Here is a 25,123-nt window from a genome sequence, read left to right on the forward strand (position 1 = left end):
TTGGGTTGCTTCTCCCTCCTGGCATCTCCTTCCCCAGCTTGGCTTCTTTCCTGTCCACTGCTTTCTGTGCACCTTATTTAAGCCCCTGGTTGGTCACCTGGCTTTCTGTTTTGTGTTCATTAACTTTCCATTGCTCCAAACCTGCACCAGCGCCCCTCCCAGCAGAAAGGTAGGATACAGTTACTCTCTTTAGCATAACTATTGTGGCCTTTAAAATTAAGAGCCTTCCCATTGTCCTCTGTCTGGGAAAGGCATGCTTTCAGACTGGTGAGACTTGGTGAATACACATAGAGAGACATTCATGATACAGCAGTTTTCATGAGAGCAAAGTAAAAATAATCCTGAAATGCCAGGGTAGTCAAACTGCTCTGCCAGTGTGTTCCCCAGCTCCACAGTCAAACCTGTAGCAGATTTCACACTCAGATTGTAGGTTAAAGTGGAACATTTCCCCCATGCATGGGGCTTTGTTATCTCTAGGATTACTGCACACAGCCAATACAATATAGCCACGCAGTATAATTTTCTGATTGACAGAACGCATGGGTATGCCCAGGCCCAAATTTATCCCTGGTGTCACTTCCCATAAGTCAGTGGAGTAACACCATGGATGCATTTGGCCTCTGCAGGTGTCTCTGAATTTTGCACCAGTAGTCAAATCCTGGTCTCCTCCTTAGGGAGCTCTTTGAGAGTATGAGAGCAACACAGGCCCAGGCCCAGGCCCTGGAATTTGTTACCCATCTGAGAGGTTATTTATTGTGTACTGTGGCGCTGGTGCAAATGTCCCTATTTTAAAATACTGATTCCTTCTTTCCAAGGGGCTGAGCCCATAAGTGGCATGTGTCCTCATCACCCAGCGAGATCAGTGGGAGCAGAAGGTGTGAAGAGCAGTACAGGTCTCCCACCGTTGGTGGAGGCTCAGATGGGCTGGGGGCATTCCAACCAGACTATCCATGTTGTGTGGGTGGAAATCCACAGTAAGTGACTGTGGAGTACCTGACCCCTTTGGAGTACACAGGTGTCACTTCAGAAGGGGCACATGTGATTCGTGGCTGGAGGGCTGAGCCCCACAGGCAAAAGGGAATGCCACTCCAAACTAGAGACAAGCAATAGGTGGTGACCCCTTTGTGGCCTTCGTAACGGCACCGCAGTCAAATTTCAGGTTTCTAGCCATCACCTTCCTCACGATGGGATCTCACAATCCTCTCCCTCCAGACTGGGTCCTTAGGCTGCCGACTCCTGTGATTCACTGTCATGATCTCAGCAGGGCCAGCTTCTCCTCAGCCCCTGTGGACATATGACAACCTCATATTCTGGGAGCAACATGATTACAGCAATACTGCAAAAGCTGAATGGAGTAGGAAGAAATAAGTATACTGAAAGCATTGGTGTTTCTTCTCCATTGAGAGTTGCAGAGGAAATAGAGCAGAACTGTCACTGTAATGCAGATGACTGAGAGTTTGTTTAGGTGAAGTGGGCACTGATGCAGTTATTATTAATCAGCAACTCAGTCTGAGTTTTAGCTTTATTTTTATGTTAAGTGCAGTAACTGTGTGTGCCCATGGTCATAGCTGTTCAAAGCCATCTCAGATTTAAAGGGACATTGTCAAGTTGTTTTAAAACATTCAGATTTCTGACAGAGCACCCTTTAAATAGCATGGACAGGACGTTTTTCAAAAATTCCTTTTTACAGTGTTTTCAACTCCTGTGATATTTGATGGATATTTTTACATCCTCCCTACCCCTCCGCCCCAGGTCTTGGAGTTGGGACATTATGTGAGAATCTTAGCTTTCATTAAAAGGTAAGTGTCTGGGTTTGCAAATGTGAACTCTAAAGGCAAATAAGACTCTGAAGTTGTTTTTTAAATGCTCATGATTTTTTGGGCCTGACTCACGATGTTTGAACACTTAGGATTGGCAATGCTTCTTTCATATTTTGTTTTATAAGGCTTTTCCTGCTCCCTTCTAATCCTTAACAAGGATCTCTTGGGCATACCTGGCAGCAATACCAACAACCATGCGCACCCTCTGACCTCCACACTTCCCCTGTCCCTTCCTCACTACACATGCCTCCCATTTCAGCTGTGCTGATGCTGTTACCAATAAACAACCACTTGTGGGGTCTGGGGATGAGCGTAGCCATGAGCTCCACCATCACCAGGCCTGGGGAACACTGCCTATGAGTTCCCCTCCCTAATGAATGCATGAGAGTTCTGTCAAAATGGAATTACTACATATATTTCCTCTAATCTCTTTCATTAATAGGAATTTTTGGTACACAACTTTCAGACAGAAATGTGGTTTTCAAGTTGATCCTGCCCCTTTTAATATGGGTTGTGGGAGGCAATCCATGCAGAGGTGTCTGCAGACATTCTGAAGGCACAGATGGCATGTGTTACCTATGAGACTCTTGCCAGTTCAGAACTTCAGCTTGACTTAGAAATCACAGAAGCATTAGTTGATCAGCTGTCAACGGGACTCTAGTCTGAAGATAAGAAAGAAGGAAGACTAGCTCTCATATTCCCTCACTTCACACAAGTCCTATAACAGGATGTAGTAGACCAGATCAAAACTGGGCTTCCAGGGAAGTGGTACCTATTACAGTTACAGCTCTAGGCTTAGTTAGAGCTTCTGGGTCTGTGGATCAGCATTTGGAAGTCAATAGTTATTTGGCTGTGGCACAAGATAGGCAGGGACTGGGGAGTTTTCAGAGACTTCAGGATTAGCAAGTGAACAAGACTTAATGAAGAGTCTGTATTTTCACATTGCTGAGTGAGCCTTCTGCTTATACCATGTACGTCAGCGCCCAGAGCTGTCAAACCTTCTAATGTATGTCATAAACCTTTATTTATATTGTGCTACTTCCTACAGCTCCATCTCCTGGGCCAAAAAATAATCCAAGGGCAAATGAAAATGTAGTTTGGAAAAGAAAAAAACCCTAGTTTTGCATTGGAAAGTGGTACTGTAGTGACTGCATACCCTATGCCACTGCACCCTCCTTCTGCACTCCATCTCTGCAGCAGGATTCCAGCAGGCTCAGTGCTTTATATTATTGTGATGCTATTTGTGGAGGATAGACCATCAATGGCTATTAGCAAGATGGTCAGGGATGCAACCGCATACTCTGAGTGTCCCTAGACCTCTGACTGCCAGAAGCTGGGAGTGGATAACAGGGGATGGATCACTCGATTGCCTGTTCCGTTCATTTGCTCTGAAGCACCTGGCACTGGCAGCTGTTGGAAGACAGGGCACTGGGCTAGATGGACCATTGGTTTGACCCAGCATGGCCGCTCTTATGTACCAAGCAAGGAGTGAAAACTCAGCATTGGCCATCAGGCCACCTTATTTGCCAATCTGGAACAACACTCAGCAGCACACTACTTTGTATCTTCAGCTAAACTCTCGTCCTTCAGGCTGTTTCCATGAAGAGGCCTGGACTAAGTTGTTTCCTGGTCCAAGCTGAGGAGCAGGTAGCAGGTCTCCAGGTGGTCAGGGCCCATTCGATGTTCAAAATGAGGCTGCAGATCCTCAGGGGTGAACTGGGCCTGACCTGTGATTTCATCATACAGAGAAGGTCCAACCCCACCTGCAAGCAAGTGATAGACAGGTGAGTTCAGATGACCCAATGTGGATATATTCAGAGTTGGGCAATGTGGTATGGAACCTTGCTTCTCACCTCACTTGTTCAAACCCAGCCCAGCTGACTAGGGACTGAAGGCTGACACTGCCCAGTGGTCATTCTGTAGTATTTCTAGATCTCACTCCACTTTCTGGTAGATAGATGTCTACAGCACAAAACTGCTGCTGCACCTTGCACTTAGCATGGCAGGGACAGCTGCTGCCACATCAGGGTGATAGGAAGGAATTAGCCAGGCTGCAGTCTAGTCTCAGCTTTGCCTCAATGCACTGTGCAGTTTGGGATGTGTCACATGACTTTTTGGCTTCAGTTTCCCCAGCTGTGAAATGGAGATAAGGGTGATTAGCTACCTGAGAGCCAATCAGGAAGTTCACTGGTTTCAAGTGTGTACAGTGATTGCGCTGGGGATGGACTGTGCTAAGTGTTACTGCACCCCCTCTGGCAGACTCAGCAGAAAGAATGGGCCATAGTGACTGCACTTCACTCCCTCAAGATGTGTCTCAGAGCCCCCCAGAAGGTACCAACAGTAGCATTAGGGAGGTGGGTGGAGTCCCACCCCCCACTCCCACTTCCCACCTGGGGCCTCAGGCTAACGTTGAGCTTTTGAACCTAGGGGTCCCTAGGCCCGTGCCCTGTGTGGAATGATGCAAAGGATTCCGGGACAAGGCATGTGAAGGAGAGAGGTTGTGGGTGGTTGAATTCTATCACAGCATGGAAAAAGCTGAGGACCCTTTTTCACAGCTCAGCTTGTCTCCTGCAAAGCAGAAGCCCAGGAATCAGATGAGCCTAGCCTCCTTGTCCGTTCCCTGCAAACCTGCAGTTAGTATGGAAAGACAAGAAGATTAGTAGTCCCTAGTGCATTTACTGGCTTCCCAGTGTTTCCTCACCTTTGCATGTCTCCCGCAAAGTCTTCAGGGTGGAGGAGAGAACAGCAGGCCCTTGGTGATCCACCTGTTCCTCCTGGAATGCCTCATTGTCAGCTGGCACCTTGATCGCACAGCGAGCATTGCTCACCACCTCCTCCAGGCTGGTTTCCTCAACCTCCTCGAAATCATCAGGGTAATCGGTCAGCTCTGCTTCATCCTTCCACTCTGCAGCGGGAGGGGCAGGGGAGCCCCAAGAGCATTAGTATGGTCTCAGGCTGCTCTTGGTGCTGCTCTCAGGATAGAGCCATATGACATGCTCCTCTGCACCAAACCCCGCCCCCCCATGACACACAACTCAACCTGCTGTGCTACACACACGCTGTACTCATCTCAGTACCCAGCTCCACGCTCCCCCCAACACACTCACTTTCCCTGGCATGTCACACACATCACCTGCCCCTACACAGCACCTCCTCAACATACACAACCTTGTGCCCCCACACAACACACACCTCCTCACACACACACATCACACCTCACCACCCTTCACACCCTGGCCCACCGCCATGCCCTGTCTCCACACCACATTACACAGACCTTCGGCCCTTGCACAGGGGATGGCCTCAGTGAGGCTTGGGGGCGGCCCTGTGCATGTCTCATGCCAGGACTGCAAACCTCCCCAACAGAGCCAGAGAGGTGTGGGATGAGGCCTCCCTGCTACCCTACTTGAGACACACCCTGAGAGGATAGGACTAGCTGGTTCCCCCAGAAGGCTTGTGTTTGCCAGTGACCTATGCTAGTAATTCTCAACCAGGGGCTAGAGCCCCCTGGGGGGCCGCGAGCAGGTTTCAGGGGGTCCGCCAAGCATGGCCATTGTTAGACTCACTAGGCCCAGGGCAGAAAGCCAAAGCCCCACTGTGCAGGACTGCAGCCCAGGGCCTCCAGCCCCACAATCCAGGGCTGAAGCCAAAGCCTGAGCTTTGTGTTGCCCCCTGTGATGTGGGACCCCGGGCAATTGCCCTGCTTCCAAACCCCTAATGCCACCCTGGCTTTCATATGCAGAAAACCAGTTGTTGCGGTACAGCTGAGCCGTGGAGCTTTTATAGCATGTGGGTGTGTGGGGCGGGGACTCAGAAAGAAGGTTGAGGACCCCTTACCTATGCAACTTGTGTCAGAACACTGAGATTTTCAGTGCAGGAAGCAACTTTGTAAAAAGATGAAAGAATTTCCAGTTTGGGCTGGGTTTGATTAATCCGCCAGGGGGCTGGGTGTTCTCTGAATGTTGTCTGACTTGCACAAGGGGATTGCAAAGCGGAGCTTTGACTCTCATGACACTGGGGCTCTTCCCTGACATTCCCAGGCATGCTCCAGAACCATCTTCCTGGATGTATTTTGTCTTTTCCACATCTGTTCCCAGCGTAAACCCAGCTGTACAACAACGCACAGTGTGCAAAAACGAATGGTGGGCACATGGTTGGCGTGGGGGTTATATTGTATCTGACCAAGATCATGCATGCCTTTGTGAAAGTCCTGATCTGGGCTTTCATTGCCCTGGGTTTCAGGGACTGTGCCAACAGGACATGTGAAGGTACCTTGTAAATCTGTGCTCAGAGGGCTGGAGGGTAATAGTCTGTCAGGAGAGCTGCACTGGTCTGCAACAAAGGAAGGAAGACACATGTCAGACAGAGCAGGGGCTTAATGCGGTGGGTTTTCTATGACAACACTGATGTCAACCAGAGATGGTCCTGAGATGCAGAATTCAAATTTGGGTATAGGTCCAGATTTCAGCTCCCTCAAAATTCCAGGTGTCCAGCTCTGGGGCTCTGGTTCAGACCTGTCTCTAGTTTAAATCCTGCTTAAGTCCCCAGTAAAAACATCCACTTGGTTGATCTTATCCTAGATCTGATTTTACCTCATCCCAAAGCCACCAGCCATTTTCGCATGGCTAGCTCTCCCTAATGCCTGCCTGCAATAGCAGAGGCGGCAGCAGGCCAGGCCTGAGGTCCACTGGCAGAGAGTGTTGCGGGGAGGGGCAGGACTAGATTAAGAGGGGATACTGTAGGTCAGGTAGGGGAGTAGAGTCAAAGTTGTATGCATGGGTCTGTCTAATTCTAACTGATGGAAAAGTATGCCTGGTACAAAGCGCTTTATAGCCCTAGACAGCAAACCTCTAGAATATTATGAAGTTGGTTGGGTGTCTTCACCCCCGTCCTGAAATCATGTGCCTCTGAACAGGAGTATGGATGTACACGGTAGTAACCACTTGCAAGATTAGGCCTTATACAGCCCATAATGAGCTGTGGCTACTTACTGCTTATATACCCAACTTAGGGAAACATTTGGGTTACATATTTATTTTTACGTAAATAGGGCTCAGTTTGTGCCTATGATGCACGTCCCTGCTCTGTGGGCAATACAGAGCTGCCCCGGCCAAGGAAAATGCCGAGAGGCCTGGCACTGCCTCCCAGAGCTAGGTGCACAGAGGCCCCATGTCCCTTAGGAACTCCACAGACTCCCCTTGCATGGCTGGCCACTGTGGCCAGTGTCACGGGCTGGCACATAGGGCAGACAGAGCCACATGGCGCTATATGCCTGTGTAAGAACAATCTGACTTGTCCTTATTTTCATACGAAATTTCAGGGGAAATGCTCATCCTTTTTTTATTTTTTTAAGCTCAGACAGTGCAAAAAAAAATTGCCCATGGCCTTATCTGGGGCACTTTTCTATGCTCCTAGAACTTAGAGGTGGAGTTATTTAGCAGTGCCTGGTAACTTTGCAATACATTATATTGTATGGTTCATGGTTTCACAGTGTGCTGCCAGCACCTTCCTGAGAGGTCCTTCTAGCCAACTGCTGGCTCCTCCACAGTGTTGTTAGCTGAAATGTCTGGTGGTTCCAAGGTTAAAAGGGCAAGGACTGAAGTATTTCTCTGTGCCCTCTACATAGCACAGCCATCACCTGGGATTCAGGTCATGGCAGGAGGGAATCCGGGAATCACATGTCTCAAGCCAGTCTTTCAGTTTTGTGTAATGTTCAGACTGAATTAAAGCCAAAGCGGTTGCCTGGATATTTTATTGCCTTGTGCTTGTGCCTTGTGCTTCTCATCCCGAAGATATGCAGATCATACATGGATGTACATGCAGTTGTATGTGTCTGCATCAAGCCTGCATTTCGTATTTGGGTTCTGAATTTGAAAACACTTGAAATTATAGTTTTCCCTTGTAATTTTGACAAAATTAATATTGAGGCCAGGTCTGAGCATTTCCAGTGTGGCTATGAAATTCAATATGATGTGGGAAGGCAGCTGTTTGCTGCTTTCATATGGGGTATGTCTGTAGCTGTATATTTAAGGACAAATTTCCAGCCACCTTCAAAGGGGCCTCTAACTTTGTGCCTGGAAAGTGTGCAGTTAGGCTCACAATTACTTGCCCTGCATGCATAGATGCCTATTTGCATGTAGAAATGTGAGGTTTATGCAAACAAATGCGCATGTGTAATTTTTCAGAAACAAAATTGGAGGCACTTCTTAATATGAAGCCCATAATCTCCTGAGATGCTACATCTGTATATGCAAGTGATGTTTGTCAGGATTTAGGAACCAGCCTTTTTACTGTGGCTGTTTGATTTTCTTATAAATAATAATGAAAACCTCCCATTCTGCACAGGCAAAAAAGTCAAGAACCAGGGCTGGGGGCCTAGCAGGGCTGCTCCCTTTCCTCTCTCCCCACCAAATAAAAACAAACCAGCAAAATCTCACACTTTCCTCTTTTCCATTTCTTGGATTTCAGCCTGGTCTCCGGAGCCTTTCCTCCCCTCCTACACCCAGTGTTCCCTGGTGGCTCTCTGATGTCACTTACTGTTTAAACCCATTATTTTACAATATTTAGAAGCATAGGATAGACTAGTTGAGTAAACTCTCCCCAACAGTGGCCAGTACCCAGCTCTTACTTATCTCTCTTGGCACCTCCTTGATCAGAGGTGGAATGGGTATGTCGTCTTCTAAGTTCTCCTCAATGGAAGACACACTTTCATGCTCAAAGTCTTCAGAGTAATCTGAGCTGCTGTCTAGAGTGCTGAAGAGCTCCTCTGGCTCAAAAAGCTCTGGACTGTGGGTGCTGACATACGGTGGAGCTGACTTTGGCCTTAAGGCTCCCCTCCCTTGGTGAGCCAACAGTGTCTTACTTTGAGATGTGGGTGGGAGGGGATCTGTGTTGTCCTCCTCATGGAGCTTTGCCAGATGTTGCTGCTTGAAGAGTTGGGATTCTTGGTGAAGAAGGAAAAGCTTGAGGTGTTGCTGGACATAAGGGATGTTGAGGACACTGCAGGCACTGGGTCTCTTTCCTGGGCACTTCTCCAGTATGGTTTGGATCAAGCCATGCAGGGGCTCAGAATAGCACTCTGGCACAGCGGCATACTCATCTTTCACAATCTTGTAAAACAAGCTGACCAGATTTATTCCATCAAAGGGTGGTTTTAAGGCACACATTTCAAAGAGAACACATCCCAGTGCCCAGATGTCCGACTTGGAGCTGTACGGCACATCCTCGCAGAGCTCTGGGCTCAAGTAATAGGGTGTGCCTACAAAAGTGCTTGCCATGTCCAGGGTGCTGTTCATGACCTTCGAAATGCCAAAGTCCCCCAGTTTCACCATCCCTTTCTTAGTGAGAAACACATTGGATGTTTTGATATCTCGGTGCAGGATCTTCATGGAGTGGATGTACTGAACAGCCATAGCTAGCTGCACAAACCATTCCATGATTGTGTTCTCGGGAAAGTACCCCTCCTTCCTCATCTTAATGTGGTCATCCAGGGAGCCACCATCACAGTAATCCTGGATGATGAACATATGTTCCTCCTCAAAGAAGTGCTCATGGCAGGTTACAATGTGGGGGTGCCTTAGTTTCCCCTGGATGGTCACCTCCTGAAGCACTGCCTCTTTAGTTCTCATTTTCTTTGATGGATCTGTCTTGATTTTTTTCACGGCAAACAGTTTCTTTGTCTCTGTGTTCCTCATCAGGAAGACCTCAGCACTTGATCCCCTGCCTATGGTTAGTATTTGCTCATACTTCTCCATTGTCTCAACCAGCATTCAAGCTAGAAGGAGAAGCAAAACCTCAGGTTACCATGTTGGAAATGTCAACCAAGTTCACATGCTTTCTGTTTCACGACTGAGGGAGGTTACCCTCAATTTTATGCTAATTGTGTGGTTGTGTTGGTAACAGTATTTGGAGCCTTTCACCTCTACATCACTGGTTTGAATCTGCACCAGGCCAGGAGGGATTGAACGATGTGGCTCTCTGACAGCAGTTGGTTAGTGGGCCTGTGTGAAGGGATTTGCTGGGCTCAGTCCAGTGGCTAGGAGCTACATCACAGAAACCACTATGACACTAATCCCCGTTGTTGGCAATTTTAGCTGAAAGGCCAAGGATTGAATGGGCCATGCTTCACCAACAGAGGTGGCCTCTCCAGGGCAGGGTTGAGGCTTATTGGTGGGGGTTGGTGTTCAGGAAGCTTGCACTGATGCTGGTTTGGAGTGTGACTGTGATGCCTGCAGACCAGGTGCCAGCTCATGCCAACGCCCCTGTGCCTCAGTGGAACATTGACAAATACCTGGTGGGACCAGGCTGGATCACCAGTGAGTTAGAGTGGTTAAAATAGATATTAGGATTATAAATGTGTTTAGTCTTTTTCTGAAGGCTTGTGAGTTGCTGCATGCATTAATCTCACTTATAACATCTGCATCCCGTTTTGTAAGGTAATATTAGAGTGGTTGTATTGTAAGCCTCTGTGACTATGTAAATCACCAGACAGGAGAGATGCATTAACTAGTGTAAAGTGCTAATCTGCAACAGTAGGTGCTACATCCTGCCCAATGGGAAACACCAGATGGATGCCAGATGGTCTATTGTGGGGCATTAAAAGGGACAAAAGACTCTGTTGTCCTACTCTCCCCCACCATGAAGATGAGTTATGCAAGTGAATTCTTCCATCAGCTGAGTTTGCAGTTCAGAGCACATGGAAGGAAGGGGATAAAATCCCAGACAGAAGAAACTGATTGTCTCTATGCTCTTGGCCTCTGGGGGGCAAGGTTTGCTAGGCATAAGCAAAAGATCCTCAGTGCTTAGCCCAAAAGGACATATAGAGCTCGCTTATTATAGAAGCTTCTATTACTTTTTGAAACAAGATTGTAACTCATTTGTGTATATATGTTTATCTGCTTTAACCTTGTAAATAACTCTTATTTCCTTTTCCTACTTTATAAATCTGTATATAGTTTATTATAGGATAGGCTACAAGCTAAGTTCTCTCTAAGCTGTGTGGCCTTGCAGCAGGCTATCAAGGGGAGGAGAGGCACCTCACCCCCACCCCCTGCCCCAGAGCTGCTGCAGCGAGAGAGGGCTGGGTGGAGTCCTCTCTCCCTGCTGCAGCCCCGGGGCAGCCTGCACCCCAAACCCTTCATCCCCAGCCCCACCCCAGAGCCCACACCTGCAGCTAGAGCCCTCACCTCTCTGCACTCCAATCTTCTGCCCCAGCCCTGAGCCCCCTCTCATACCCCAAACCCCTCATCTCTAGCCCCATCCCAGAGCCCGCACCCCAAGCCAGAGCCGTCACCCCCCTGCACCACAAACCTCTATCCCAGCCCTGAGCCCCCTCCCACACTCCGAACCCCTCAGCCCCACCCCCGCCACACATCACTTCCATATTGGTGCACATAACAAAATTCTTTGCGCACATGAATGTAAAAAATTAGTAGGAACATTGGCCACAAGTGTCTTTGGAGTGAGATCTAAGGTACAATTGAACTGAGGTAAATGACTGGTCCTTTTGGACTGGAAGTAACCTGAATACTGCTGAGATCCTTGGTATAAAGGGCCATCTATCACAGTAGCTCTCAACTTTTCCAGACTACTGTACCCTTTTCAGGAGTCTGATTTGTCTTGCGTACCTTCAAGTTTCACCTCACTTAAAATCTACTTGCTTACAAAATCAGACACAAAAAATACCAAAGTCTCAGCACACTAGTACTGAAAAATTGCTGACTTTCTCATTTTTACCATATAATTATAAAATCAATCAATTGGAATATAAATATTGTACTTACATTTTAATGTGAACTATATAAAACAGCATAAACAAGTCACTGCCTGTATGAAATTTTAGTTTGTATTGACTTCGCTAGTGCTTTTTATGTAGCCTGTTATAAAACTAGGAAAATATCTAGATGCATTGATGTACCTCCTGGCAGACCTCTGCGGACCCCCAGGAGTAGGCATAGCCCTGGTTGAGAACCACTGAAATGTCACAAAGGCAGGCTCACTTGGGTGGCAAGACAGATTGGAGAGCCCAAGGGGACTGTCTGTGACTCCATGTTTAGGCTGTTCTAGTGCCTGTGGAGTTTACATTTGATTATTGGTTGGTGAAGTCTAAGTTCTTAACAGGCCGCCCTGAGGTTGGTGCTCACACTCTTGAGTCTTTGAAGGCTGCGTTACAGTGACCAGCGAACTCAAATGGAACTCAAATCCCCTGATTTGAAGTTGTTTGCTTTAACCACAAGTCCATTCTTCCTCCCTAAGAAGTAATGAGCTGCTGGCTGGGGAAGGCATATTTACAAGGGTTGTGAAACAACCAAGAACAAATGCCGTATAGTGCCAAACTATACTTGGCAATCGTCAGCTATAAAACTGGAAAGCATCTGGACAAAAGAGTAGACAGTGGGGAAATGCATGCCTGGCAGAACTGAGACACCTTCTGCCTCCCAGATTCCTGGGAACTCTTGAGGCTAACATGTGAGGGTCTGGCAGAGTTGTGCCTGCAGCATGTGTAGACAGACCCAGACTAGCTCAGGAACCAACATCAGTGAAGTTGCATTAGTGTGCGCTCAACAGACCCGTCTAGGACCCCCAGTGCTTACTCAGTGACTAGTTTGAACTGAAGTTCATACTGCTACGGCTTCACTGTTATCAATGTCTGGCCTAGCTAGACCAAAGCTAGCTCAGGTACATCTACATGTGCTGCACTCCCACATCTGATTGCAGCGTAGACAGACCTGGACACCCAATCTCACCTCAAAGGGGACGCTCCACAGTACACAAGAGCTTGTTGGAAGTGTGGTTGAGCTCTGAAAGGTGTTTGTAGAAAAATGGCCCCTCCTTACTCCACAGTCTGCTGCCCATGTGTGTATCAGGTTCAGAGCTGCTGGCTTTACTTAGCCAACTCCGTTTTCACTCCTGCCTATCCCGTGGAAGAACAACCTGGATTCTGTTTCTCCTGGTGCAGCATCATGACGGTTACAATTACAGGGCCAATCAGTGAAACCTTTGCAAACCCAGGTAAGACAATGGAGTTGCACAGGTGTCACTGAGGGTAGAGTTTGGCCTCTAGGACCTTTATTATTGCCAGTGCTGAGTGAGAAGGAAAGAGCCTCGTCTGACGCTCAAGTACCAGGAATTGATGGGGCTGGCAGTTAGAAAGGAAACCATCTTTTGATGTGTAACCTGAGTGCTTTGCAGATGGAGGCAGGGGAAGATAAAGAGGAGGCCTCTGTGGTGTCATTTCTACAAAGTCAGAGCAGAGCCGTATTTTCAACTTACAGACACCTTCTCTCCATTCTCTCCTGTGCCAGGCTAATGAATGGCTTGCCAGGCTGGAGAATGCAGGCCTCCTGCCATAGCGCAGGCAATGGCAATGTAAGCTTGCCTGGTGACCGTGGCAGTGCACCCAAGCTCTGCCCTGCAGAGACCCCGGATAGGGCGAGAGGTTTGTTCTGTCTCCACAGCCCATCTAGTGTTTGGCTCTGCTGAGGCTGCCATGAAGGGAGGGGGCCAAGTACTGCCCACTGTGCGGGACACCACTGACCCCTTTCCTATCACACATTCATGTGTTTCAGCCACTCCGAACACTGGTTGGACTTGAACTGGTGCCCTGGGCAAAAGGTGTCAACTCCTGAGTCATCCAGTCCCCTATCAGTAGCTCAGGAGCTTGTCACCCACCCGCTACCAGCGGGGCCCCTCCCACACAAGGTGATTAGCACAAGCAGTGGGGACTGAAGAGGGAGCAGAGACGGAAGGAGGGAGGAAGGAAGATGTTGAGAGGAGCCTGGAAAACTCCTGGGGAGGTCCCAGGGGACAGTGAGAGCAGAGGACACACTTTCATGTGGGTTCTTCTTAAATCTTCTCCAATCTCTTTAAATAACTGTAAAACCAGTGCTGTAGCTATGTTCCTCCCTACAGCAGTGCCCCTGAAACAGAACTTTGTTTGTTCTTGGCTTTTCTAACTTCCCATAGTTCCATTTTCTTTTAAGCTGTCAGGTTTCGCCATCAAAGAAACTCACAACAAAAGCAAAGCACAGCAAAGCTACACTAGGCAAATATAGGAACATAGGACCTGCCGGGTCATTGAGTCCAGTCCCCTGATATCACAGGAAACCCCATCAGGTTATCCTGTTCATAAACTTATCTACAGAGTATAAATGAAAAGCACCATTTACAAAACATATCACTGAATGGCTGCTATCACAGTAAATGCTATGTAAATGCATCCGAATGCAATACAAAAAATGTTCATTCCCATTATCTCGATTCAAGAGGGTTTATACCTTATCTCTTTCATCTTTCCTGTGCTGTTCATACATACATACACATACCCACTGTAATCACCAGTCTGTGTTACCCATAGTTTGCTCAGAGTTTCTTTCCTGATCCTTTTTTTTCCTTTTCAATATCTGCCATTTTGGCGCAGCTTTTGCCATGGTCCCCCCAAATATTCATAAAAGGGGCAGTGCAGAAACAAAGTGAGCTAAATCTAACACCCTCTGGGTCAGGTGCATCCCTTCTCTCCTGCCCCTCTCCTCATCCCCTTCTTCCCCTGAAGCCTTCCCCCTCTGGGGGGACGGATCCATGTAGACCCACCTCCCCTAACTGTAAACTGTGCTCCAATGACTTTACACACCATTTCCCCTTAAAACAGTTACTTTTACTAAATCTACCATGATTGCTCTGTGCTCTTGGATAAAAAATGCTGTGACAAAATGCATTGCTATTTCTGAATGTTAACAAACCCACCTCAGTTTATCTGTCCCTTGTTGTTTATTTTGCCCCCTAGGAGTTCTCTAGGTTGTTGACAGGTTTACATGCACCTGCTGATGCAATGACTGAAATAGACAGCAACCACAGCTCGGCCCTGCACTTTGCTTTTCCTGATCTTTGAAACGGTGCTTTCCTTGTTGGCCAGCCCAGCACAGATCAGAGCCCCCCGAGTTCTGAAAAGCAGCCTACCAGTCTGTGGCTCTGTAGCTGTGCGGAGAGATCACTGTCTCACGCGGACGGATTTGCCCAGGGGTATGCAGATTTCCTATTTGCAGGGAGAAGGCTGGTGGGTCTCCAAAGTAGCCCAGGTAAATCTTCTGACGGTTCCCCAGCCAGGAAGTTTGGAGCTGGCGTGTGTTTGTCCTCAGGCTTCCCCACCTGGCTGGGGCCTGGTGCAGCAGTGCACTGCCAGACTTGCTTTGGACGTCTCCATGGCAACCCAGCTTACCCCAGCTGCTGTGCCTGCCTGAAGAGCAATGATGCCGACTTCTGATCAGGCTTCACAGGACACGGAAAGCTCCTGCGGGGCCTTGCAATCCTTTCCCCCAGGTTGAGACAGTCACCAAGGCTAGGCCAGTCTGAACAGGGAACAAAGTTACAGAGTCCTTCAGGGCCCAATCCTCGCTTCAGTTGCACTGATGTAAACCAGACTAACACCAGGGTAAAGCCAGGGTAACTGAGAGGAGAATCAGACTATTTCCTTTACGTTTCCCTAGGAAAAAGTACCACATGCAGTAACGGTACATTATCTAGCTGTGCTTTCACACAGTCCCTGTCACTATGGTACCTGGGCCCGCTACAGTGGACAATAGTAAGAGAGGAATCCTTGTGGCACCTTAGAGACTAACAAATTTATTTGGGCATAAGCTTTCATGGGCTACCACGGCTACCACTCTGAAATAGTAACAGAGCAGCATGTGAGGCTATTACTATATCATTACTCCCAATTAATAATAGCTTGCCAAGGGCATGCCAGGCTAGGGAACCACATGCCCTCGAATGACAAATCACGGCTGTACTTTATAAGGACCGTTGCAAACAGTACAACTTATAGCCGAGTTTGCAGAGTACTGCAGGATGTCTCTTCTGTAAGGGTGCCCATGGTGCTGCTAACCAGACCTGTGGTGCTGGAACATGGAAAGGGAAATGTACATGGTCACGTTTGCCTCTGCAAGCCCCTTGGATTCACAGAATCATAGAATCATAGAATATCAGGGTTGGAAGGGACCTCAGGAGGTCATCTAGTCCAACCCCCTGCTCAAAGCAGGACCAATCCCCAACTAAATCATCCCAGCCAGGGCTTTGTCAAGTCTGACCTTAAAAATATATATATATAAAAAAAAGTATTTCTGTATGCTGTCCCTTCAGGGCTAATGGACTCCTATTTCCATCCACCATTAGAGCTGGATGGAAATAGCACTTCTATTATGAGATTACTGGTTCTGTGGATGAAGGGAAAGCAGTGGATGTATTGTTTCTTGACTTTAGCAAAGCTTTTGACACGGTCTCCCACAGTATTCTTGTCAGCAAGTTAAGGAAGTATGGGCTGGATGAATGCACTATAAGGTGGGTAGAAAGCTGGCTAGATTGTCGGGCTCAACGGGTAGTGATCAATGGCTCCATGTCTAGTTGGCAGCCGGTGTCAAGTGGAGTGCCCCAGGGGTCGGTCCTGGGGCCGGTTTTGTTCAATATCTTCATAAATGATCTGGAGGATGGTGTGGATTGCACTCTCAGCAAATTTGCGGATGATACTAAACTGGGAGGAGTGGTAGATACGCTGGAGGGGAGGGATAGGATACAGAAGGACCTAGACAAATTGGAGGATTGGGCCAAAAGAAATCTGATGAGGTTCAATAAGGATAAGTGCAGGGTCCTGCACTTAGGATGGAAGAATCCAATGCACCGCTACAGACTAGGGACCGAATGGCTAGGCAGCAGTTCTGCGGAAAAGGACCTAGGGGTGACAGTGGACGAGAAGCTGGATATGAGTCAGCAGTGTGCCCTTGTTGCCAAGAAGGCCAATGGCATTTTGGGATGTATAAGTAGGGGCATAGCGAGCAGATCGAGGGACGTGATCGTTCCCCTCTATTCGACACTGGTGAGGCCTCATCTGGAGTACTGTGTCCAGTTTTGGGCCCCACACTACAAGAAGGATGTGGATAAATTGGAGAGAGTCCAGCGAAGGGCAACAAAAATGATTAGGGGTCTAGAGCACATGACTTATGAGGAGAGGCTGAGGGAGCTGGGATTGTTTAGTCTGCAGAAGAGAAGAATGAGGGGGGATTTGATAGCTGCTTTCAACTACCTGAAAGGGGGTTCCAAAGAGGATGGCTCTAGACTGTTCTCAATGGTAGCAGATGACAGAACGAGGAGTAATGGTCTCAAGTTGCAATGGGGGAGGTTTAGATTGGATATTAGGAAAAACTTTTTCACTAAGAGGGTGGTGAAACACTGGAATGCGTTACCTAGGGAGGTGGTAGAATCTCCTTCCTTAGAGGTTTTTAAGGTCAGGCTTGACAAAGCCCTGGCTGGGATGATTTAACTGGGACTTGGTCCTGCTTCGAGCAGGGGGTTGGACTAGATGACCTTCTGGGGTCCCTTCCAACCCTGATATTCTATGATTCTATGATATTCTGCGGAAATGGGATGGATCATTTGATGATTCCCTGTTCTGTTCATTCCCTCTGGGGCACCTGGCATTGGCCACTGTTAGAAGACAGGATACTGGGCGAGATGGACCTTTGATCTGACCCAGTATGGCGGTTCTTATGTTCCAAGTCTTCCAAATTTGTTTTTGTTACAAATTGGAACTAAGAAACGAAATTTTGGAATTTCTCACAGAATGAATATTCCAAAAAATGTTGATTCAGACTTATCAAAATGTTTGGTTTTGATAACCACAGAATCATAGCAATGTAGGGCTGGAAGGGATCCCAAGAGGGCATCTGTCCAACCCCCAGCGCTGAGGCAGGAGCAAGTAAACCTAGCCCATCCCTGGCAAGTGTTTGTCCCATCTGTTCTGAAAAATCTTTCATTTTTATGTCAAAACATTTTATCAGATATGAACTACATGATCTGTTATGTTCAATGCAATATATAAATATATAATATTGAAATTAATATATTAATAGAAAAGTCTGTGATGGGGGCTAGCTGTATGTGATTTATGCAGCATTGGGAAGACTCCAGGCTTAATTAAGGTCAATTAACCAGTTTCTGTTGGGGATTACTGACACTTGGATGGCAGATGGTGGGCCAGTGAGGCAGTTGGCTCCATAAATGGGACGATGTATGTTAGGGAGGACCAGGAAACATAGGTGCTGGCTTCTTCTGGGCCCAGAAGGGTGTTTAACACCCCCACCCTCATCCCGCCTCTTCCCGCCCAGCTTCTTCTGGCCCAGTTCCACCCCTCCCCAGGGCACGGTCCTTCCCACTCCTCCCCCTCCCTCCCAGAGCCTCCTGCATGCCACAAAACAGCTGACTGTGGCAGGTGGGAGGCCGGGGTGCAGGGAAGGTGCAGATCGGCGGGGCAGCAGGCAGGCTGGAGGCGCTGGGAGGCGAAGGGGGGCAGCTGGCTACCAGCCCTGGAGCACCCAAGGAGTCGGCACTTAAGACAGGAAGAATGGGGGTGTTCAGAGGAGAGGAAGAGGGAGAGGAGAGGAATCTGTGTGACAGGCTCCTTCAGCTGTACACCTGGGGTTCTGTTATGCTTTGAAACAGCAGATGAAGTGCACACGAGGCGGAAGAGGAACAGCCTGTGTGCGTCTGTGGCTAGGAGACCCCAAGAACAGGCTAGGCAGCAGTGATCCTGGGTTTGGTGGAGGGCCTGTGACCAGTGTTCCCGCTAATTTTTTACATCCATGTGTGGAACGAATTTTGTTATGTGCACCAATATGGAGGTGTTGTGTGACACATCACCTTCATATTGGTATACATAACAAAATTCCTATGTTGGGGGTAGGGCCGATGGGTTTGGAATGTGGGAGGGGGCTCAGGGCTGGGGCAAAGTGTTGTGGTTTGGGGGGTTGTGGGCTCTGGGGTTGGGCTGGGGCTGAGGGGTCTGGGGTGAGGGATAGGGCTCATGGCTGGGGCTGAGGGTTGGGGTGTGGGGGGTATGGGCTCAGGGGTGGGGCCGGGGATGAGGGGTTTGGGGTACAGGCTGCCCCGGGGCTGCGGTAGGGAGAGAGGATTCCCCCCAGCCCTCTCTTGCCACAGCAGCTTAGGGCCTGTGGAGAGGTGACTCTCCCCGGCCGCAGCAGCTCTGGTGGGGCTGGGCTGAGCCTAGGGAGGGGCTCCTCTCCCCCGGCCGCGGCAAGTCCAGGGCAGGTCCGTGCTAGGGCTAGCAGGGAGGGGCGCCTCTCTCCTCTGCAGAAGGTCTGAGCTTTGGCTGGCGGGGAGGGGCACCTCTCCCCACTGCAGAAGGTCCTATGATCCTGCGTGGGGCTTAATAGGCAGCTGCACGGCCGCGCAGCTGTGCAGTTTAGCGGGAACTTAACCTGTGACCCAATCAGAATGAGAGGGATTAAAAGGATAAAGTCACAATGCACTGGTTTGGCCTTATTGACATGACGCCTTTTGATGTCACACCACAGTGAGAAAGGTGAAATCATTGGTTTAAACTTTTTCCTGTTGAAAATATTGTTGAAATTGACCCATTCCCATGAAATGTTTCCATTCTGACTGAAAACCCCTGCCGGCTATTTTTTGACCAGCTCTGAGAGTGTCACTTCTGCCGCAGCAGCCTGCACTACAAACTGTTTCCCTAGAGCAGAAGGAGGACCCAGTGGGTAGGGGACTAGCCTAGGCCTGGGAAGAGCCAGGCTTAATTCCCTGCTGTACCACAGACTTACTGTATGATCATGGGCAAGTCACTTAGCCTCTCTGGGCCTTGGGTCCTCATCTGTGCAATAGGGCTAAGAGCACCGCACTGCTTCAGTGACCAAAACATCAGTGATTGTGAGATGCTCAGATACTGTGATAATGGGGGTTAGGTAAGTATCACAGATAGATAGATCCCCAATTTTTTCATAAAAAATAACAACGCTTCTGGCTTGTTTTTCCCTCCCCCCTCCAAAAAGTGCTCACCATTCAATAGCTCCTCTCAGGTCCAGGTGCACAGCCCTGTCTCCTGTTTCACTTGCAGACACAGCCTGGAAAACGATAATGTAATAGGATCCTTTCAAGCTGCAGGAGTGGCGCTCACCTGCTCAGAGATGAGTCTACTCCAGCAGACAGGCAGATTCAGCCACAAATTGCTCGCTGTAGCAAGGCGTGCATAGCTATCGAACTGGCATGGCTTTGGTTTCTGTGCATGGTGCCTTTACGTTCCTTAGCAATTTCTAAGGAATAGAACAGGCTGGTAGATTCAGAGTGACACATGGCCAGCATTCATCACGCTTGCAGAGCTCCTTTGTGCCAGTCCTGGCTACTGATGCTTTGCACATGGAATTTAATGAGGATCAAAATTCTAGGATGGGATTTTCCAAAGCACTCAGCATGAGCTCTCTGCTCCTGTTGACTTAAATAGGAGCGGAATAGGGAGAAACATAAGTGTAGGCTGGTAGGTAGAGATGGGAGGGGAGTTTTCTTGGGTTGATTTTTTTGGTCACCTTTTGCTCCTTGACGCTTTCAAATGTGATTTGTTGAGCTGTCTGTTGGTCTAGCTAAGCACTACCAGAGTGCACAGGCTGATGGACATATTTCTAATAAATAAAAAAATATACCAAACTTCTGTTCCAGCAAAGACTGTACAGGAAACATGCAGGTCAGTTGTGCTCCATCTGCCACTTGTGGTCACTAGTGAGACACTTCTGAAGAAATCCTAACACCGCTGGCTCTGAAAAAGAATTATACCCGTACAACAATTGCACAGGAGGACACGCACCATAACACTGTCCGGCTGCAGAAGGGTCAGCTTCCGTCGTGATGCTGTACTTGGCTCCCTGAGCTCCTAATGGAAAAGTGGTGGTCTGCTTGGGGGGCTGTCTGCTGAGCCGAGTGGCCTGCTAGGCTGAGAGCTCACTTACTAATGAGGATCTAGCCTGCTATCCCTCAGTCTATTACCTCTTTAGGGTCCCTTGACACAGGGGCAGGGCTAACTCAGGGAGAACAAAGGTTTAAAAAACCAGCAGCTAGGTGAGGAGAGCAGCTGGTGGCCAGGGGAGTTTTGCAAGGGAGCGTGAGAGGTATTCCTTCCAGGTCCAGCTCTCAGGCGGCGAGGGAGAGGGCATGAGACAGAGTGAGCTGCCAAGGTAAGGTAAGGAGAGTTTCGCTGCAGGGAGCATTGGGAAGCAGCGGGAGGAAGATGAGGGATTCTGCCTAACCACTAGAATGGCACCAGAAAAGCCCACGAGAAAAGAAACATGGGTGGTGGGGGGGAATGGAAGGGGAGCGAGAGAAAAAAACCCCCAAACTAAAAAAAAATCCCCAAACAATTTTCAGCAAGAGTAACAATGACACAGATAGACACCCCGCAGCAGAGTGGGGGCTGCCCAGTGTATTGCACTCAGTGCAGCACGTATGATTCCCTGCCTCACAGGTGTAGTAGGAAGAGAACCTGAGACATAAGCCCTTTTATCAGAGGCCTGGTATGAGGCAGGACCTGCTCACAGAATATGGCAAGAACAGGGCTGACATTGCAAAAATACACATTCCTAATAAGGGTACTATGAAATTCTGAACTACGAAATTAGGTTGACTTCATAGAAGTCAATTTTTAGAAATTGATTTTATACAGTCGATTGTGTATGTCCCCACTAAGCGCATTAAGTCAATGGAGTGTGTCCTCAATACTGTGGCTAGCATTGACTTACATAGCGGTGCACTGTGGGTAGCTATCATAGAATCATAGAATACCAGGGTTGGAAGGGACCTCAGGAGGTCATCTAGTCCAACCCCCTGCTCAAAGCAGGACCAATCCCCAACTAAATCATCCCAGACAGGGCTTTGTCACGCCTGACCTTAAAAACTTCTAAGGAAGGAGATTCCACCATCTCCCTAGGTAATGCATTCCAGTGTGTCACCACCCTCCTAGTGAAAAAGTTATTCTTAATATCCAACCTAAACCTCCCCCACTGCAACTTGAGACCATTACTCCTTGTTCCGTCATCTGCTACCACTGAGAACAGTCTAGATCCACCCTCTTTGGAACCCCCTTTCAGGTAGTTGAAAGCAGCTATCAAATCCCTCCTCATTTTTCTCTTCTGCAGACTAAACAATCCCAGTTCCCTCAGCCTCTCCTCATAAGTCGTGTTCCAGTCCCCTAATCATTTTTGTTGCCCTCCGCTGGATGTTTTCCAATTTTTCCACGTCCTTCTTGTAGTGTGGGGCCCAAAACTGGACACAGTTTGAGATGTGGCCTCACCAGATTCCAGATGAGGCCTCACCAAGGTTGAATAGATGGGAATGATCACGTCCCTCGATCTGCTGGCAATGCCCCTACTTATACACCCCAAAATGCCATTGGTCTTCTTGGCAACAAGGGCACACTGTTGACTCATATCCAGCTTCTCGTCCACAGTAACCTCTAGGTCCTTTTCTGCAGAACTGCTGCCTAGCCATTCTGTCCCTAGTCTGTAGTGGTGCATGGGATTCTTCTGTCCTAAGTGCAGGACTCAGCACTTGTCCTTGTTGAACCTCATCAGATTTCTTTTGGCTCAATCCTCTAATTTGTCTAGGTCCCTCTGTATCCTATCCCTACCCTCCAATGTATCTACCTCTCCTCCCAGTTTAGTGTCACCTGCAAACTTGCTGAGGGTGCAATCCATACCATCCTCCAGATCTTTAATGAAGATATTGAACAAAACTGGCCCGAGGACCAACCCTTGGGGCACTCCACTTGATACCGGCTGCCAACTATCCCACAGTTCCTGCAGTCTCCGCTGACCATTGGAATTCTGGGTTAAGCTCCCAATGCCTGATGCGGCAAAAACATTGTCAAGGGTGGTTTTGGGTACATGTCATCAGTCATCCATCCCTCCTTCCCTCCCTCCATGAAAGCAAAGGCAGACAATCATTTCTGCCTTTTTTCTTGGGTTACCTGTGCAGACGTCATACCATTGCAAGCATGGAGCCTGCTCAGCTCACCGCTGCTGTTGTCAGCATTGTAAACACCTCGCGCATTATCCTGGAGTATGTGCAGAACCCGGCTAAGAGATGCCAGCACGAGGACGATTGTGATGAGGACATGGACACAGACGTTCCTGAAAGCACAGGCTGTGGCAATTGGAACATCATAGTGGCAGTGGGACTGGTTGATACAGTGGAACGCTGATTCTGGTCCCGGCAAACAAGCACAGACTGGTGGGTCCGCATAGTCTTGAAGGTATGGGATGATTCCCAGTGGCTGTGAAACTTTCCCATGAGTAAGGACACTTTCCTTGAACTTTGTGAGTTGCTTTCCCCAGCCCTGAAGTGCAGGAATACCAAGATGAGAGCTGCCCTGACAGTTGAGCAGCGAGTGGTGATAGCCCTGTGGAAGCTTGCAACACCTGGCTGCTACTGGTCAGTCGGGAATCAATTTGGAGTGGGGACTGCTGTGATCCAAGTTGCCAATGCAATCACTGACCTTCTGCTATCAAGGGTAGTGACTCTGGGATATGTGCAGGTCATACTGGATGGTTTTGCTACAATGGGGTTCCCTAACTGTGGAGGGGCGATAGACGGAACACATATCCCTATCTTGGCACCAGACCACCTTGCCAACCAGTATGTAAACTGCAAGGGGAACTTCTCAATCGTGCTGCAAGCACTGGTGGATCACAAAGGACATTTCACCAACATCAACGTGGGATGGCTGGGAAAAGTGCATGACACTCGCATCTTTAGGAACTCCGGGCTGTTCGAGCAGTTGCAAGAAGGGAATTACTTCCCAGACCAGAAAATTACCGTTGGGGATGTTGAAATGCCAATAGTTATCCTTGAGGACCCAGCCTACCCCTTGCTCCCATGGCTCATGAAGCCGTACACAGGCAGCCTGGACAGTAGTGAGGAGCAGTTCAACTATAGGCTGAGCAAGTGCAGAATGGTGGTAGAATGTACTTTTGGATGTTTAAAAGCTCGCTGGCACTGTTTGCTGACTAGGTTAGACCTCAGCGCAACCAACATTCCCACTGTTATTGCTGCTTGCGGTGTGCTCCATAATATCTGTGAGAGTAAGGGGGAGACATTTATGGCGGGGTGGGAGGTTGAGGCAAATTGCCTGGCGGCCGATTTTGAGCAGCCAGACACCAGGGCAATTAGAAGAGCCCAGCTAGATGCGCTGCACATCAGAGAGGCTTTGAAAACCAGTTTCATGACTGGCCAGGCTACGGTGTGACAGTTGTGTGTGTTTCTCCTTGCTGCAAACCTGCCCCCTTTGTTGATTTTAATTCCTTGTAAGCCAACCATCCTCCCCCCTTCAATCACAGCTGGCAAAGGAAATAAAGTAACTATTGTTTTGAAACCATGCATTCTTTCTTTATTAATTAAAAAAAAAGTGAGATAACTGACAAGGTAGCCCGGGTGAGGTGGGGTGCGGGAGGAGGGAAGGACAAGGCCACATTGCTTATTGAAGCCACACTATAAATTAAAATTGTTTGAATGACAGCCTTCTGTTGCTTGGGCCATCCTCTGGAGTGGAGTGGCTGGGTGCCCGGAGCCTCCCTCCCTCCACCCCGCGTTCTTGGGCATCTGGGTGAGGAGGATATGGAACTTGGGGAGGAGGGCAGATGGTTTTGCAATGGATGCAGTGGGGGACTGTGCTCTTGTTGGCTTTCCTGCAGCTCCAACAGATGCTTCATCATGTCCGTTTGCTCCCCCATTAGCCTCAGCATCACCTCCTGCCTCTGCTCTTCATGCTCACTTAATGCTTTCCTGGCCTCTGCCACTGAATGCCTCCGTGCATTAAGCTGTGCCCTATCAGCGTGGGAGGACTGCATGAGCTCGGAAAACATGTCATCGCGAGTGCATTTTTTTCGCCTTCTAATCTGTGATAACCTCAGGGACAGAGATGATAAGGGAAGCATAGAAACATTTGCACCTGGGGGGAGATAAAAAGGGAGAGTAAAATTTAAGATGATACATTTCTGAGAACAGCAGGGAGACTCTTTCACAGTGAATCAAGCAATTCACAGAAGACAGCACATATGCTTTAGGTACAAGGTCGCATTTTGCCTTCTATATTGAGGGCCTGCCGGTATGGTGACACATCACAAATGGCTGGCCAACAGAATTCGGTTTCTAGGCAGCCATGGTAAGCCTTCTGGTATGTGGGGTTGGCTGCTTACGCCTTCATAACATGTGGGAATGATTTCAAACTCCAGCACCATCCTTTCCCATAGCAAGTAATGCCGGTTGGGTTTCACATTTAAAAGGAGGGGTTGCGGTTTTCGGGTGGATATATAGCACACACCTCCCCACACCCCACCGTGTGGCTATTCTCTGGGATGATCCCTTCACCCCTCCCCCTGCCACGTGGCTATTCTCTGGGATGATCCCTTTTAGCCAAGCGCAAACAACCCAGCATGAACGGGGTCCTTTTACTGTTCCCTTACAAAAAT

The 25,123-nt window shown here is 48.6% G+C and overlaps 1 protein-coding gene across 1 annotated transcript; it reads right to left on the reverse strand.

The window, feature by feature from the left end:
- Window positions 1-1,308: 1,308 nt before the first annotated feature.
- LOC102931067 (serine/threonine-protein kinase Nek5) lies at window positions 1,309-15,011 on the reverse strand. Its single transcript, XM_037909002.2, has 5 exons — window positions 14,775-15,011; window positions 8,449-9,594; window positions 6,093-6,152; window positions 4,522-4,725; window positions 1,309-3,583 (listed from the first exon to the last, which is right to left on the reverse strand). Exons 2-5 carry the CDS (start codon window positions 9,587-9,589, stop codon window positions 3,435-3,437), a joined length of 1,554 nt encoding a protein of 517 aa, XP_037764930.1. The 5' UTR covers window positions 9,590-9,594; window positions 14,775-15,011; the 3' UTR covers window positions 1,309-3,434.
- Window positions 15,012-25,123: the final 10,112 nt, after the last annotated feature.

The sequence above is a fragment of the Chelonia mydas genome, chromosome 9, assembly GCF_015237465.2.
Source record: "Chelonia mydas isolate rCheMyd1 chromosome 9, rCheMyd1.pri.v2, whole genome shotgun sequence".
NCBI lineage: Eukaryota > Metazoa > Chordata > Testudines > Cheloniidae > Chelonia > Chelonia mydas.